This window comes from Primulina eburnea, chromosome 10 (genome assembly GCF_022965805.1).
Source record: "Primulina eburnea isolate SZY01 chromosome 10, ASM2296580v1, whole genome shotgun sequence".
Taxonomy (NCBI): Eukaryota; Viridiplantae; Streptophyta; class Magnoliopsida; order Lamiales; family Gesneriaceae; genus Primulina; species Primulina eburnea.
In genome coordinates this window covers 13,211,843-13,228,811 of record NC_133110.1, presented here as the reverse complement: position 1 = coordinate 13,228,811, position 16,969 = coordinate 13,211,843, and the positions used below count along the sequence as shown (strand labels likewise).

The 16,969-nt window shown below is 35.0% G+C and overlaps 2 protein-coding genes across 2 annotated transcripts in view; both read left to right on the top strand.

The window, feature by feature from the left end:
- The window catches only part of LOC140842903 (probable U3 small nucleolar RNA-associated protein 11), a 153,964-nt gene that overhangs the window by 104,908 nt on the left and 32,087 nt on the right, over nucleotides 1-16,969 (top strand). The window lies entirely within an intron of this gene.
- LOC140803617 (probable U3 small nucleolar RNA-associated protein 11) lies at nucleotides 1,617-15,917 on the top strand. The gene is made up of 7 exons (XM_073159520.1): nucleotides 1,617-1,649; nucleotides 7,556-7,647; nucleotides 13,527-13,620; nucleotides 13,716-13,795; nucleotides 14,313-14,396; nucleotides 15,514-15,613; nucleotides 15,701-15,917. The coding sequence occupies exons 1-7, from the start codon at nucleotides 1,617-1,619 to the stop codon at nucleotides 15,791-15,793; spliced, it is 576 nt and encodes a 191-aa protein (XP_073015621.1). The 3' UTR covers nucleotides 15,794-15,917.

Here is a 16,969-nt window from a genome sequence, read left to right as displayed (position 1 = left end):
TGCACTAGTTCCAAACTTCCTACACAAGGCATTTCGACCACAGCTCAGCTGGAGCTAAAACTCGTTCCGGAAACTCAACCGTCAGATCAACAGGTAGCCTCTCCCACTTGTCCAGATGTTTTATCTACTCCACATGATAAATCTGCACGACCTACGGTTATCGTTGAACCAAATCAATCAACTCATCAAGACAAGGTTCATACACCATCTGACCCAGCTCTGAACGAAGATTCTGTCTTTCCCGTCCAACAATGCGGTCCAGAAATTGTCCCAGTCGTTTCGTCACCACATTCCGATGCTGGCATCCTTGCTTCTCAGCCTGTCATTGAGTCAGTCAGAGCTTCGGTTCTTTCAGTCGATGAAGCAGAACGATTTCTCTCTGACTTTGACGCTGCTCAACCATATCAGGACTCTATTGTATCTTCGATAGATCCTCTCCCGGTTGTTGCTCCCATGGAACTTCACACGCAGCCCTCAGCTTCTTTGACAGACATTCAGCCAGCTGAGATAACCATCTCCTCAAAACCTTCTTCTGCTGCTGACCAAATTGACAAATAAGAAGAATCCAAGCTCATTAGGGCAGCATCTTCTGTATCAAATGACGACATTGATAAATTTATTGAGAGTATCGCAGATGACCCCACTGCTATTAACCCATCGCCATCTTCTGCCAAAGCCACATCATATAAATTAATCGCTTTCAAAGGCAAACTTCTCGATGATCCCAAAGCAGCTGAAGTCCAAGAACTGTTCGCCCCTGCAGAAGAAGTAGTTGTCGAAGCAAACTTCCGTCAGGATCTGCTCAGTCGACTTGGAAATATGGATCAGTCTATCCTCGCTCTTAACCGCAAAAAATTTGATCTAAAAGAGGATCTACGGTCTATCAAAAGCAGTATAGCTAAGGATTTTGCTGTTATCAATTCAAAGGCTTCCAACAATCACACGATAAGTGTCAATATGTGTCTTGGTCTTTCCTCTCAAATCACTCGTATTGAACAAAGGATGGATGCTCAAGGAGCTCAGCTAACAGAAATCATGGACTTTCTGGTAAATGGTGATGTCAAAAAGGGGGAAAAAGAGCAAGAAAAGAGAAAGCAAGAAAAGCGTATTCAAAAGGAATTGGCCGCTCTTAAGACAAAGGAAGCCAAAAATTCAGAATCCAAGAAATAGCAAGATTGTCTCTGATTTGGCTAATAGAATTACAGCTCAGTTTTATCATCAGCAAAAAGGGGGAAATTGTTAAGAAATGAAATTTCAGGAATTTTGGTATATGATAAATTAGAAATCAACCGCGGTTAGAAATTCTGAACCGCTAGTTTTCAACCGCCTATTCCTTATGGTTCAGTCGTTTCATTTAAGAGATCTACTTATTGCTTTCCAACATTCCCTGACCGGTTGAATGCAATTCAAATTCTCGAAGTCAACGATCTCACATCAATTCCAAGGAAGATGTGCATTAATAACTCTTTCCTAGAAAAGACGTTCAGAGACAGTTTTCATATCCTACTGCTGCATGTACAGTCGCTCAAAGGAGTAAACCTCAAGAAAAGAGCTTCAAATTTATGTTAAGCAAAAGGAAGTTTAAATGCGAGCATTTATTGCTCATAAATGAGAAAATGACTCATCTGATTCAGGAGCTCAGGTTTACGGTAAATGTAATTTCTGACCATTACATCACTCGGCTATATTATCTGGAAAGAAATGCAAGCTACAAAAGCAAGCTACACAACTCTAACACTGATTGAAAGAAGTCTTTCAGCTTGCCTTCACAGAAATCTTTGAGCGCATTCACAGTTTACATCTTCATTATCGCTCTTCTGCACGCTGCTCCACAGTCACATACTTGATCTTTAAGGATCTTTTCGTGCTACCAAAAATAATCTACTGTTATATCAATAACCTATGGTTGTTTGATTGAAGTTTGAAAGTCTGGTGAACCAAGGGTTCTTAAATATCCAGAAGTGTAAAGTGATCACTAGGAGTTCCAAAACAGGCAATGGGATAAGTCCTGATTGGATTGGGCTGTTACAAACGATTTGTAAAGTCAAAGTCTTTTAGTGGATTCCTTCCTACCAAAGGAAGAAGGGGTGACGTAGGAGTATTCAATCTCCGAACATCCATAAAATACTGTGTCTCTTACCTTATGCAATCTTTTATTTATATCCTTGTTGTTTAAATTATTAAATATTTAAGAATATCTGTAAAAGGGAAGTGAACCATCTTCCGCACATTCTAGTGGTTCACCTCTTTCAACCGTTTGAGAATGAAGTTTTTCGAACAGCCTAAAAACGGTTGAAAATACATTTTAGAAAAGAAATTGTGAAAGAGTTCATTCACCCTCCCCCCCCCCCCTCTTAACTCTTTCTCGATCCTAACATATAATATACCCAAGATGTTCATTGACCTATTATATTCCAATATTGAAATCTTAACAGCATCCTTTCTTAACTTTATTGAACTCAAGATAATATTAGACTAAGATCCTTGAATCGAATCTTTATCTTACTGCACCAAACTTACATAACTAAATTATTTACGAGTACACCCCGAATGTAAAATTGTTGCAAATTCTTATACCTCGAGTACCGTTAATTCATCAAACCCAATTATACAATATCTCTCTTCTACCTTAATAATAAAACAGTTCTAGTATCAATTACACGCTTAAACTATTATCTTCCCAATTACATTAAAGTTGAGGCCTAAGACCCTTGGACTTTCCTCATTGAGACAAATGTCGCATTCTTACGCATCCCTAATGCTTAATTAATATTAGCATATAAAACTTTAATAAGTTATCTCATGGTAGCGTTAGACTAACTTTAACAAATCAACTTCACTTATAACCCATAGAGTTCTAGAATCTTCCTATCAAGCTTTTAGATTTCTTATTCGATAAAAATCTTAATATTCATTCATTGATAACTTATGTTGAACACAACTAATTTCCTTTTGTTTTTATTTCTCCCAAAAATTCCGTATGAACAAATATCCCATAAATTTGAAATTCAAACTTACCTAATCCAAATAGCTTTGGATAAAATAATTCCAATACACATATCCGCTTATCCCCAAGTTTCTTAATGACTTTCAAAATTCCTCAAGACAAGGTGTATACCCCGCCTCTTAGATGCGTCTATTAAATTCCAACAAAGGCATAATTTAACTCTTAAGATCACGATTATAAATTATGATACATCAAACTTAAGTTCCCAAAAATTTACTAACTCAATGTTTATTCTTATAACTTAACTAACCGATCAAATTACCTTAAATCGTCATCACTTTAAATTTCTTAATTTGCCACAACATTATTTCATTAACGCTTAAATTTTCACGCATCCCAAATATCTAAATATTCCATATTTCCTTCAAGACTAAATAACCAAAAGTCGTATCCTTTAAACCGTTCAATTCTCACTTCTACTAAATAAGTTCTCAAATTTCTTAAAATTGTAAAATTAATTCTTACTTTCCTCGAATGTTGTCCAATTTTTTTTTTTCCTAAATCTCGAAAATTCCACAATTACCCATGAGTTCTCAGTATTCCCAATTTCATTTTATAGATTTCCCGTATCATAAAGTTCAATAGTCTTAAGTTTATTAAACCCAAAATTAATTCCCATAACACGTTTTACATTTATATAAATACTTAAAATTCCAATTTCTCAAAAGTTCGCATTTAATCCTTAAAATTCTCAATTTCCGCAATTCGATCCTTAAATCCAACTATGAAGAGCATGCATCCTAAATAAATTCTCATAATTAATCTTACATTTCCATAGATAATTAAAATCCTCAAATTGTACATTTATAATCTTAAAGATTGTCGTAGTCTTCGAATCGCTATTGCTTATATGAAATCCTCAAAAATTTACTCGACTAGCAACCAAGAACACATAATAATTTCTTAGAAATTCTACAAGTCTCAACAGCATTCATAATTTCAAGATTAACTTATAACCCATAAAGAGGACATCAACAATACTGAACTAAAAATTAATATAGTCAAATCATTTTCAACCTCTACTAAAGCCCAATATTCGAATTCTTAAACATGTACAATTCAAAATGTACCCAACATGCATAATTCCATAATTTATTTTAAATGAATACTGAAATACTCAAAAGATCTGATTGTAAACTATTTCATGGAAGCATGCTGTCAAAGTAATTCATGTTATTAAATAAAATGCTGAACAAAATGCTGAACTGTAAAACTTACAGACCGAAGACGTGGCTTCGTGAGCTTCTCGTGGTCAGTAGTAGTGTAACCCTATACATAATCACCGCTCTGATACCAACTGTGAAGGCCCTAAAACTTCTCGGTTTAAAATTTGCGGAAAATTAAAAATTTCTTTTTAAAAGAACTTAAATGGCCTTACTCATAAAATCAACCGGTGAATCAAGTTCAATGTTTAAAAATAAAGCAGCGGAATAAAATAATTGTTTTCCAACAACAACAATTTAAAAATGTTTGATGACTGATAAAATTTTTGTTTGCGGAATAAAATAAACACTGCTGCACTGAGGTCCTCGGGTGCCACTACTTCCGACCCAAGCTGGCTCACTGGTCCCCGCCCTCGGCCCTGACCTCATGAGTACTTACAACAATCAAGTCTAGTGAGCCTAAAGACTCAGCATGCATATATCGCAGGTAACGAGTAAAATCTGAGTAAAAATATGCATGGGGTAAAATATCATGTCATGAGGCATACTGAAAATAATCTGTACTCATGCTGAAAGTAAACTGATCTGAGCAATTATAATACGTGCATAACTGAACTGATAATCACAGTAAAAATATTTGCTCCTTGGAGCCTGTACTGAAATAACTGATAAAATTTTCTGTTGAGATTATGTTTTACGCCTGTGGCCACTGCACTAAGCTGAACTGATCGGTAACTGACTACCGGGGAGCCTGGAACTGAGCTGGCGGTCACTGAAGACCCGATGGTACCAACCTGAACTGAGTGGTCACTGGTGACCTGATGGTACCAACCTGAACTGAGCGGTCACTGGCGACCGTATAAATAATAATAATGCTCCCACATAGTGAAGGAACCACAAGCCATATCGCATAAATCTCAAAAATAATCGTTTTCTGTTTTCATGCACGTAAAATAATTAACTGGCAATAATGAAAATATCCTGAAATTTTACAAACTGGAATGGATCGTCCCCAGGCTCGCTGCAACCTAAAAATGCCATGAAAATATGCAATGGATTTTTCTTAGGCAAATTTATGCAATTAAATTTCTAAAATGCGACAACTACGTCTAACGACCTCGTATTTAATCATGACTTTAAACCAACCCGAACCAACACTGAACCAATGTGACGTCATGATTAAAATACGTTTAAAATTATGAATTTATGCTCCTAAAATTATGAGGGTCGAAAACTAGGTGAAATGGAGGCCAAAACATGAAACGCTCTTTCGAGAGTCAATTTGGAACATCGCACCGTAAATTCTCGAACGACCTCAAAAATGATCCGAATCACGAACGGTCGAAAACATGACCTTCCTAACTCAATGGGGCACTGTCCAGTCCAAGGACATAGGCTAAAAGCCAACCAAGAACTCAAACGAGCCTCCTAATCGACACAGCAAGTTGCTGAAATTTCCAGCAGCTGTGCAAGTGTAGTGTCTTGCTTTGATCGATGTCTTGCGTCGTTCCAGTGGCCATTTGGTTGACCATGGCACGATCTAGACATGTAGGGTCATGGTATGAACCGTGGATATGGGCCATAGGCCAACCAAGATTCACACCAAGCAACCAAAACCGAAATGCATGTGCTGTACAATGAAGGGCCGAGAAGGGGAGTGTGGGCTGCTGTCATGTTTTTATTTAAAACCGACGAGCCATGGACCAAGCCACCAAAAGGGTGACTTAATCACGTCTTAGACATGCTAGGGAAGTGATCTAACCATGGCTATAGGCCCCTGGGGCAGCCAAGATCAGATCTCTTCCCATGACAGCAAAACTGAAATTTTCGAAGAGCAAAAATGGCAGCAAGGGGGAGCTGCTGTTATCTCGATTTCTAGGCATCATGGGGGCTGAAAGACTGGACCAAAGTGGTCTTAATACATCCTACTACATGCCTAGATGCAGCCTTGGAAGCCTGGAGTCGAACCATTCCCTGAAACTCACAAACCAACAGAAAACGTGAAGGGCACAAGAACAAAATCTGCACAGAATTTTTTAATGATGTTGCTGTCAAATAAAAATCGGTTTCATGCGGTAAAATCGTGACTATGAGATGCTATAAAAATACTATAGGACTTGATTGAGGTTTAGAAAAGAACATAGACATGCCTTGTATTTTTCGTTTGAAAGAAACTAACGAAACGACGACGCGACGCGGAGACGGAGTGGCTTCTCTTGATTCCCTTGGCTCTCGATTTTCTCCCTATCTCCCTAGCTATTTCTCACGTTTTTTCTACTGAAATGGGCTGCTGTTTTTCGGTCAAGGGAGAGGGGATAAGTGGTTATGGGAGTGAGGAGGATAGGTGCAAGATAAAGGGGATAACTCAAGACTAAGTCTCCAACAAATTGTTTTTAAATTTTAAATTCTTGAATGTTTGTTGCTAACAAATTTTTTGGATGGCACTAGAAGGGTGATGGCCGATTTCTCCCAAGTTAAACTAGACTAGGATAAGCTCCTAATTAATAACATGTTGCTCCCAAAAATCCTAGACTTAAATTACTAATTAAATTCAAAGATGAGATAATATGGTGATAAGGCAAATAATTGTTTAAACAATTCAAGGTGGCCGAAAATTTTCATTTAAAAAGAGTGGAAAAATGTTGATTATCTAGAATATTAATAACTCTTAGAAGTCTCACTAATCCTATAATTAATTTATCGAATTAATCCTTTAATTATCGGAACTTAAAGGGATTTATTTTCTACTAACCTCAAGTTGCTAAAATAAATTCCTTAAACCTCAATTTAAATTAAATTAAATTATTGGCTAGCTAAAATAAAGTCTGGAAATATTTCTCGAACCTTAAATTTATTTCTAAATTCCAACTCCGGTCCGGTCTCACTGAAATAACTGAAATGCTAAAATTCAAACTACTGAACTGAAATAATAAAATAATTAACTTCAAAGAAATGCATTAAAATAAACATGCACTGAAGTCAATTAAATTTTAAAATAATAGAATTATGCATGGCTTGTACGCAGTCTAAATTCCGGGTTCTACAGCTATTCCAAGAAAAGCTCACAAGGAGCGCGCTCAGCCGTAAGTGTGATTATTTTTTGGGGCCATTAATTTCTTTATTTCCCGTTTTGAAATATTTTGACGTATATTTCCGGTTCACTCAATTGATGATTTGTTGTGTGTACTAGGCATTTGAGAAGGAAATTTGGGCTGCTCGAAAAACATAAATATTATGTCATTCGTGCATGAGCCTATCACCAGAAGGAGTAGACTTTACTGGTAATTTCTACTACCCTGCATCTTGTTGGTTTTGGTATCATTTTATGAACGAAATTTGGCGAGTTCTTATTTTATGGTAAGTCGCTTCTGCGTGTTTATAACAGAAACTTAAGGAAAAAGCAGCATTGAGGAACCCAGATGAATTTTACTTCAAGATGATTAAAACAAAAACTGTTGGCGGAGTCCATAAACCTGAGTAAATTTGAAAATTTTATTTTTATGAGGTTATCTGTTCTATTTTGAGGATATTTATGTGAGTGTAATTTTAATATTAGCTGTTGGATGTGGATTTGTAAAGGAGCCAGGCTAATAAGTACACTAACGAAGAGCTGATGTTGATGAAGACCCAAGACATTGGATATATTTTGCAGAAGCTTCAAAATGAAAAAAAGGTTTTATTTTAGAGTTTCTGATTTTTAGGGTCTCGGATTCTCGAGATAGCTGTCATGCAGGTTCTTTATTCTGAAATTTAACTTTTTGGATGCAGAAAATTGAAAGACTTAATGGTATGCTGCATTCTCTTGACAATCAGTCATCATCCAAACATGTTTATTATGCCGACAACAGGTGAGTGATCAAGCCCTTTTTCTGCTGATTCTTGATAGTTTTCATACCCATTTTTTAGAGTAGTCAATTTCAAGTTATAAAGTTTATGTCACCACCAAAGTTTATTCTTTTCTCATTATTAGATGTGGTCGCTTCTGATAGCTCAATTAATTTATTTCTTCAAAGTCATTTTATTCCCTTCTGCTTTAGAAAGAACGTCTAATATGTAATCTAGGCAATTAAGATAAAACTATCCGAAGGCCAATTTCAAAAGTTCAATGACCAAGGGGCAATGAGTGTCTTCTCTGGAACTTCTGTTTGAGTCACTTGAATTCCATGTTTACACTTGTGTGTCTGCAAATGACAGATTTTTTTTTCATCCAAGACAGTGATTTGGTGGTAATGTACTGGTCACACAAAGTCTTAATGCATAAAATGGTGCAGTGCAAATATTGCTCAGTAGTATAGCATTTTGAGCTTAGTAGATATTTTTGTGTTTCATGAAGTATGTTGGCTGGCTGTTGATTCTCTTTCTAGAGAGGAGGCAAGAGAAGTCCGCCAAAAAGTTTCAGAACAAGGGAACCCATCAGCTTTTAAAGACTTGCCTAAAGTTATTTTGAGGTACTAAAAGCTATTTTTTTTTAGTCAATTGCCTCCTACGAAATTGATTTGCCAGGTTGATAACATGTTTCTACTTGCCTCCCCACAATTAAGATCCCTACTGAGTACCAAATGATATCATTACCGTCAATCCATAAGCTATATTGCAAAAACGAAGTGGACTACAAATTTTCCTTGACAATCAGAAATAATTTGCTTTAGTCTGCCTGTCCTCACAGCTCTTTCATTTGTCTCTTCACCACCCATACTTTACCCCCTTTAAGTTATCAATGCCTCACTTGTTGATTGAATATGGTGATATTTGACACCTTGTCATAATATCTTATTTTTCTTATTGAATTTAGTTTTCAATTTCTACTTCTTTGGTATTCCCTGCTGTTGTTCGCGTTTTCTCTTCAAAAACTTTTTTGGATTTGTTGGTCACAAATATATACCAATTGGGAATATCAATCGCATGCTATGTGAGTTAATTATAATTCCATTTATGCGTGCATGATAAATATTTATGGTCGTGTGTCCTTTTTGTCTTGTCTGGACTTTCTATTGGGCTTCTATTTCTTCCCAGAGATCAATATTATCCCGTCATTGTGAGTGTTGTATCTTTTTATAAATTTTATGGGAATTAGGGGATGATACTTTTCTCCATCATTTATCCTTGCCACTTGACGAACTTTGGTTCAAGAAATCGAATTGATGCACAAGTGCTAGAGCATTTAAACCCAACTGAAGTTTCTTGTATCATGAACTACTATCTATCATATTCCCTAAAGGGTCTTGCTTGTTGGCAATCGTTGCTGAATTTTCCTAAAATTTAATCCTTTTTCTATGCTGTATCTTTCTACTTTGATTTGGGTATTTAGTTTTATTCCAAATGACTTTTATGTTTCTTGTAGAACATAAATTTATCGAATCAAATGGTTGGTTATCTTTCCGCCGTGCACAAATCCTTTTCCTTTTGATGAGTTTGCTTTGGTTGATTTCCAAATTTCTTTTCAGTCTCTCCTTGCCTTTAGGCCTTCATATTACTTTTGTTTCTCTTCTACATCGAGGAAGTTAGACTAGAATTTGTTGTTGAGGAGTTCAGTTTAATCATGTATAGAAACACGGTCAACATGCAGGAAGACATATTCTTCATATCGAGAGCTAGAGGCTAGAAAAAAACGGTTAAAAGATCTAGAGAAAATATACACGGATATGTCTATGCAGAAAGAGTTACAGGTATCAATATTTCAGAGAGTACGTTATACGCTTCATTTTTTCCTTTTTCGCTGTAGGGTAATCATTTTAATGCATCATTGGTGCAGAAAAGGGGTAAGAAACGCAAACTGCGTGAAGATGAAATGGTTAGTCCCACTTCAAGACCCGTGTATAAATGGCGACAGGAAAGGAAACGTTGAATAGAATACTTATATAACGAATATTTCTTGAATGAGAACCTGAGGAGGGGACGTGCGACAATATCCTGTAGTCATCTGGGAAGCACAATTTTCGTAACTGTGTGGAAACTGCGTGATTTTTTAATCGGAACAACCGTAAACGTTGAAACATAATTTTTCTGTGACTGATGTTGGAAACAAAAGTATACTTCTATGTTTTCATAACCGAATCACCTTCATAACCGGACCGGTGATCGAATCGAAAAACACATGTTGAATTTATGGTGTGACTGAAAATTGTTATATTATATAAAATAATAATATAATATTATAAATAATGAAAAAGATATAGTTATCGATATAGTGATATTTCATGCTTTTAAGTTCCCAAAAATACTCTGCCATTAGATCAGTCAGATCCATCAAATTTCACTGCGAAGAACTACAATAATGTGTGTAAAGTTTATAGCTTATATTTTCATTGTCGAAATTCTTTTCCATAAAAATATAATAGAAAAAAGTGGGAAAATAGAGTGTTGTTTTGAATGTTTATATATATATATATATATATATATATATATTTAGAAAACTAACATTTAAAAATGTGTTCTATTTAGATATATGTGTAATAAAAGAGTTACTTTGGAGAGAGTTCAAACAAGTTTTATGGTTTATGCATAAGTTTTTAGGTTTGCTACCTTTTGCTATGACAAGCGAGCAAACTTGGGCCGCCACACATCGATTTGGTATTTAAAGAATTCGGTGGTGAACCCAAGTTGGTGATTTATTGTTAAATTTGATCGTGAATTATTTAGTTCTGGCCATATTGATAAGTTGTTTTTGATACTGGGTGAGAAAATTGAAGATAAGGCATTTCTAGATTTGATAAAATGGTTGTTTGAATGTAAGATAGTCAACATTGAATTGGGTGGGGTTTGTTTAGGCAGGGGTCTGCCTCAAAAATTTGCCTTGAGTTCGATGTTGATCAATGTTTACTTTAATTGGTTTGATAAGAAAGTTCAAGAATTACTATTAAACACGAATAAAGAGATTCCTAAGTTCGTGGAAAATGATCTTGTATCGGCTGAAAGAGATTCAGACCATGTTTTTTTATAAGCCATTGAAGATTTATGATGTCCGATTATTTGATGAGATATTGATTGTTACTTCAGGAACAAAGATTGATGGCTTTAGAATTGAAGAATAGAGTAGTGAAGTTATTAGAACGTGATTTGGATTTGAGAATGGATAAACTTACAACTGTCATTCATAGCGCGGTTCACTACAAAAAAATGGAAGGCGTAGCGACGGTTTTAATAAAACCGTCGCTATTATAGCGACGGTTTATATTATAACCGTCGCCTATTAAATTTAGCGACAATTTACTAACACCCGTCGCTATAATAGCGACGGGTTTATTAAAACCGTCGCTATATTAGCGACGGTTTTTCATCAACCGTCGTTAATATTGGGACAATTCCACAATGTGCAACGATCTTGTATTCTACCGTCGCTATGTTAGCGACCGTTTTCCATCAACCGTCGCTTAATTTTAAAGACGACGGGTTTTATCAAAAAAGTCACTATAGAGCGACAGTTTAAATAAACCGTCGCTTGACGGTTCAAGCTAAATATAGCGACGGATTTTACGAAACCGTCGCTAAATATAGCGACGGGTTTTTTAAACCGTAGCTAATATTAACGACGGTTTTGTATAAACCGTCGCTTAATATTAACGACGGTTTCTTAAAACCGTCGCAAAAATAGCGACGGTCTTCTTGCAAAGAACCGTCGCTATAAGCGACGAGAGTTGAAAAACCGTCGCTTCTAGAATGCGACGCAGCCTCCGATGACGGATCGCGAAACCGTCGTTAAAACCGTCGCCTTACCCTTTTCATTATCTAAATAATAATTCCAAACTATAAGCAAAGAATCATTAATATTTTCAATATCAATCTTCATAGTTTAATCTAAAAATTAATGAAACTCTAATCAAATAATTGCATGCACAATGATATTAGTATTATGAAACATTAAGAGACATGAAGTAATTAAATTTAATGTCATTATCTAATTTTTATGTAACAAAAATCAGCTCAAACAAATGATAAAATATTTTATTTTGTTTAATAAAAAATATCGCCAAAGCCTATTTTTATAAAATTTGTGGTTCGTCTATAATATGATATGCTAATAAATATTTCTTTATGTTTATAAATCAAATTAATCTTTTAAAATATGATATAATCTCTAACAATTTCATAAATTTGAAATAATAAAATACTATCATATTTAAGTAATTATTCTAGTTAAATATAAGAAAATCATATAAAAATTATTTCTACATTTTTTAATATAATATCAAGATTTGTTTTTTTTTATTTCTGTGATATCATAATTTTGTGTGTTGTGTGTGTATTTGTATACTCAATCAGGAGTAGGTCTCTTGTGAGACGGTCTCACGAATCTTTATCTGTGAGACGGGTCAACCCTACCGATATTAACAATAAAAAATAATACTCTTAGCATAAAAAGTAATATTTTTCATGGAAGATCCAAATAAGAGATCCATCTCACAAAATACGATTCGTGATATCGTCTCACATAAGTTTTTGCACTCAATCCGGAAGCCAATTTGCATGATTGAATTTTAGTTAATTTAGAATAATTTTTTTGCCACAATATAAAATACTTTTCATCAAATCAAGATTCTCTGCATTGGTGTCTCCTTTAAACCCTAAGCCTTCACCGCTTTCCACAGGCGAGTCTTCTGTGCTTAATAATTATTTTGAATTTGGTGTAAATACGAAAGAAATCCGTTGTTTTTTCTCTGTACCGATAATCTTCGCTGTTTCACGGTTAAATTATTTCAACTCAAGATTTTTGTTAGCCCTTTATGTTTTCAGTAGTGGTTTTTGCCTTTCTGAAGTGCGTAAATTGATTTTAAAGTTCTGTGAATTTTTTTTGCTAGCATAAAGATGTCGTGTTTAAGGAATGCTATTCCAAGAAAAGCTCACAAGGAGCGCGCTCAGCCGTAAGTGTGATTATTTTTTGGGGCCATTAATTTCTTTATTGCCCGTTTTGAAATATTTTGACGTATATTTCCGGTTCACTCAATTGATGATTTGTTGTGTGTACCAGGCATTTGAGAAGGAAATTTGGGCTGCTCGAAAAACATAAAGATTATGTCATTCGTGCACGAGCCTATCACCAGAAGGAGTAGACTTTACTGGTAATTTCTACTACCCTGCATCTTGTTGGTTTTTGTAGCATTTTATGAACGAAATTTGGCGAGTTCTTATTTTATGGTAAGTCGCTTCTGCGTGTTTATAACAGAAACTTAAGGAAAAAGCATGCATTGAGGAACCCAGATGAATTTTACTTCAAGATGATTAAAACAAAAACTGTTGGCGGAGTCCATAAACCTGAGTAAGCTGGAAAATTTTATTTTTATGAGGTTATCTGTTCTATTTTGAGGATATTTATTTGAGTGTAATTTGAATATTAGCTGTTGGATGTGGATTTTGTAAAGGAGCCAGGCTAATAAGTACACTAACGAAGAGCTGATGTTGATGAAGACCCAAGATATTGGATATATTTTGCAGAAGCTTCAAACTGAAAAAAAGGTTTTATTTTAGAGTTTCTGATTTTTTGGGTCTCGGATTCTCGAGATAGCTGTCATGCAGGTTCTTTATTCTGAAATTTAACTTTTTGGATGCAGAAAATTGAAAGACTTAATGGTATGCTGCATTCTCTTGACAATCAGTCATCATCCAAACATGTTTATTATGCCGACAACAGGTGAGTGATCAAGCCCTTTTTCTGCTGATTCTTGATAGTTTTCATACCCATTTTTTAGAGTAGTCAATTTCATGTTATAACAGTTATGTCACCACCAAAGTTTATTCTTTTCTCATTATTAGATGTGGTCGCTTCTGATAGCTCAATTAATTTATTTCTTCAAAGTCATTTTATTCCCTTCTGCTTTAGAAAGAACGTCTAATATGTAATCTAGGCAATTAAGATAAAACTATCCGAAGGCCAATTTCAAAAGTTCAATGACCAAGGGGCAATGAGACTGTCTTCTCTGGAACTTCTGTTTGAGTCACTTGAATTCCATGTTTACACTTGTGTGTCTGCAAATGACAGATTTTTTTTCATCCAAGACAGTGATTTGGTGGTAATGTACTGGTCACACAAAGTATTAATGCATAAAATGGTGCAGGGCAAATATTGCTCAGTAGTATAGCATTTTGAGCTTAGTAGATATTTTTGTGTTTCACGAAGTATGTTGGCTGGCTGTTGATTCTCTTTCTAGGGAGGAGGCAAGAGAAGTCCGCCAAAAATTTTCAGAACAAGGGAACCCATCAGCTTTTAAAGACTTGCCTAAAGTTATTTTGAGGTACTGAAAGCTATTTTTTTTAGTCAATTGCCTCCTACGAAATTGATTTGCCAGGTTGATAACATGTTTCTACTTGCCTCCCCACAATTAAGATCCCTACTGAGTACCAAATGATATCATTACCGTCAATCCATAAGCTATATTGAAAAAACGAAGTGGACTACAAATTTTCTTTGACAATCAGAAATAATTTGCTTTAGTCTGCCTGTCCTCACAGCTCTTTCATTTGTCTCTTCACCACCCATACTTTAGCCCCTTTAAGTTATCAATACCTCACTTGTTGATTGAATATGGTGATATTTGGCGCCTTGTCATAATATCTTATTTTTCTTATTGAATTTAGTTTTCAATTTCTACTTCTTAGGGTATTCCCTGCTGTTGTTCGAGTTTTATCTTCAAAAACTTTTTTGGATTTGTTGGTCACAAATATATACCAATTGGGAATATCAATCGCATGCTATGTGAGTTAATTATAATTCCATTTATGCGTGCATGATAAATATTTATGGCCGTGTGTCCTTTTTGTCTTGCCTGGACTTTCTATTGGGCTTCTATTTCTTCCCAGAGATCAATACTATCCCGTCATTGTGAGTATTGTATCTTTGTATAAATTTTATGGGAATTAGGGGATGATACTTTTCTCCATCATTTATCCTTGCCACTTGACGAACTTTGGTTCAAGAAATCGAATTGATGCACAAGTGCTAGAGCATTTAAACCCAACTGATGTTTCTTGTATCATGAACTACTATCTATCATATTCCCTAAAGGGTCTTGCTTGTTGGCAATCGTTGCTGCATTTTCCTAAAATTTAATCTTTTTCTATGCTGTATCTTTCTACTTTGATTTGGGTATTTAGTTTTATTCCAAATGACTTTTCTGTTTCTTGTAGAACATAACTTTATCGAATCAAATGGTTGGTTATCTGTCCGCCGTGCACAAATCCTTTTCCTTTTGATGAGTTTGCTTTGGTTGATTTCCAAATTTCTTTTCAGTCTCTCCTTGGCTTTAGGCCTTCATATTACTTTTGTTTCTCTTCTACATCGAGGAAGTTAGACTAGAATTTGTTGTTGAGGAGTTTAGTTTAATCGTGTATAGAAACACGGTCAACATGCAGGAAGACAGATTCTTCATATCGAGAGCTAGAGGCTAGAAAAAAACGGTTAAAAGATCTAGAGAAAATATACACGGATATGTCTATGCAGAAAGAGTTACAGGTATCAATATTTCAGAGAGTACGTTATACGCTTCATTTTTTCCTTGTTTCGCTGTAGGGTAATCATTTTAATGCATCATTGGTGCAGAAAAGGGGTAAGAAACGCAAACTGCGTGAAGATGAAATGGTTAGTCCCACTTCAAGACCCGTGTATAAATGGCGACAGGAAAGGAAACGTTGAATAGAATACTTATATAACGAAGATTTCTTGAATGAGAACCTGAGGAGGGGACGTGCAACAATATCCTGTAGTCATCTGGGAAGCACAATTTTCGTAACTGTGTGGAAACTGCGTGATTTTTTAATCGGAACAACCGTAAACGTTGAAACATAATTTTTCTGTGACTGATGTTGGAAACAAAAGTATACTTCTATGTTTTCATAACCGGATCACCTTCATAACCGGACCGGTGATCGAATCGAAAAACACATGTTGAATTTATGGTGTGACTGAAAATTGTTATATTATATAAAATAATAATATAATATTATAAATAATGAAAAAGATATAGTTATCGATATAGTGATATTTCATGCTTTTAAGTTCCCAAAAATACTCTGCCATTAGAGCAGTCAGATCCATCAAATTTCACTGCGAAGAACTACAATAATGTGTGTAAAGTTTATAGCTTATATTTTCATTGTCGAAATTCTTTTCCATAAAAATATAATAGAAAAAAGTGGGAAAATAGAGTGTTGTTTTGAATGTTTTATATATATATATATATATATATATATATTTAGAAAACTAACATTTAAAAATGTGTTCTATTTAGATATATGTGTAATAAAAGAGTTACTTTGGAGAGAGTTCAAACAAGTTTTATGGTTTATGCATAAGTTTTTAGGTTTGCTACCTTTTGCTATGACAAGCGAGCAAACTTGGGCCGCCACACATCGATTTGGTATTTAAAGAATTCGGTGGTGAACCCAAGTTGGTGATTTATTGTTAAATTTGATCGTGAATTATTTAGTTCTGGCCATATTGCTAAGTTGTTTTTGATACTAGGTGAGAAAATTGAAGATAAGGCATTTCTAGATTTGATAAAAAGGTTGTTTGAATGTAAGATAGTCAACATTGAATTGGGTGGGGTTTGTTTAGGCAGGGGTCTGCCTCAAGAATTTGCCTTGAGTTCGATGTTGATCAATGTTTACTTTAATGGGTTTGATAAGGAAGTTCAAGAATTACTATTAAACACGAATAAAGAGATTCCTAAGTTCGTGGAAAATGATCTTGTATCGGCTGAAAGAGATTCAGACCATGTTTTTTTATAAGCCATTGAAGATTTATGATGTCCGATTATTTGATGAGATATTGATTGTTACTTCAGGAACAAAGATTGATGGCTTTAGAATT

Bases quoted from the DNA above. Each gene is read 5' to 3' on its own strand.
- LOC140803617 (XM_073159520.1), top strand. From the start codon at position 1,617: ATGACTCATCTGATTCAGGAGCTCAGGTTTACG. The intron at 13,796-14,312 runs GTGAGTGATCAA...TTCTCTTTCTAG, and splicing joins GTTTATTATGCCGACAACAG to GGAGGAGGCAAGAGAAGTCC. The intron at 14,397-15,513 runs GTACTGAAAGCT...GTCAACATGCAG, and splicing joins TTGCCTAAAGTTATTTTGAG to GAAGACAGATTCTTCATATC.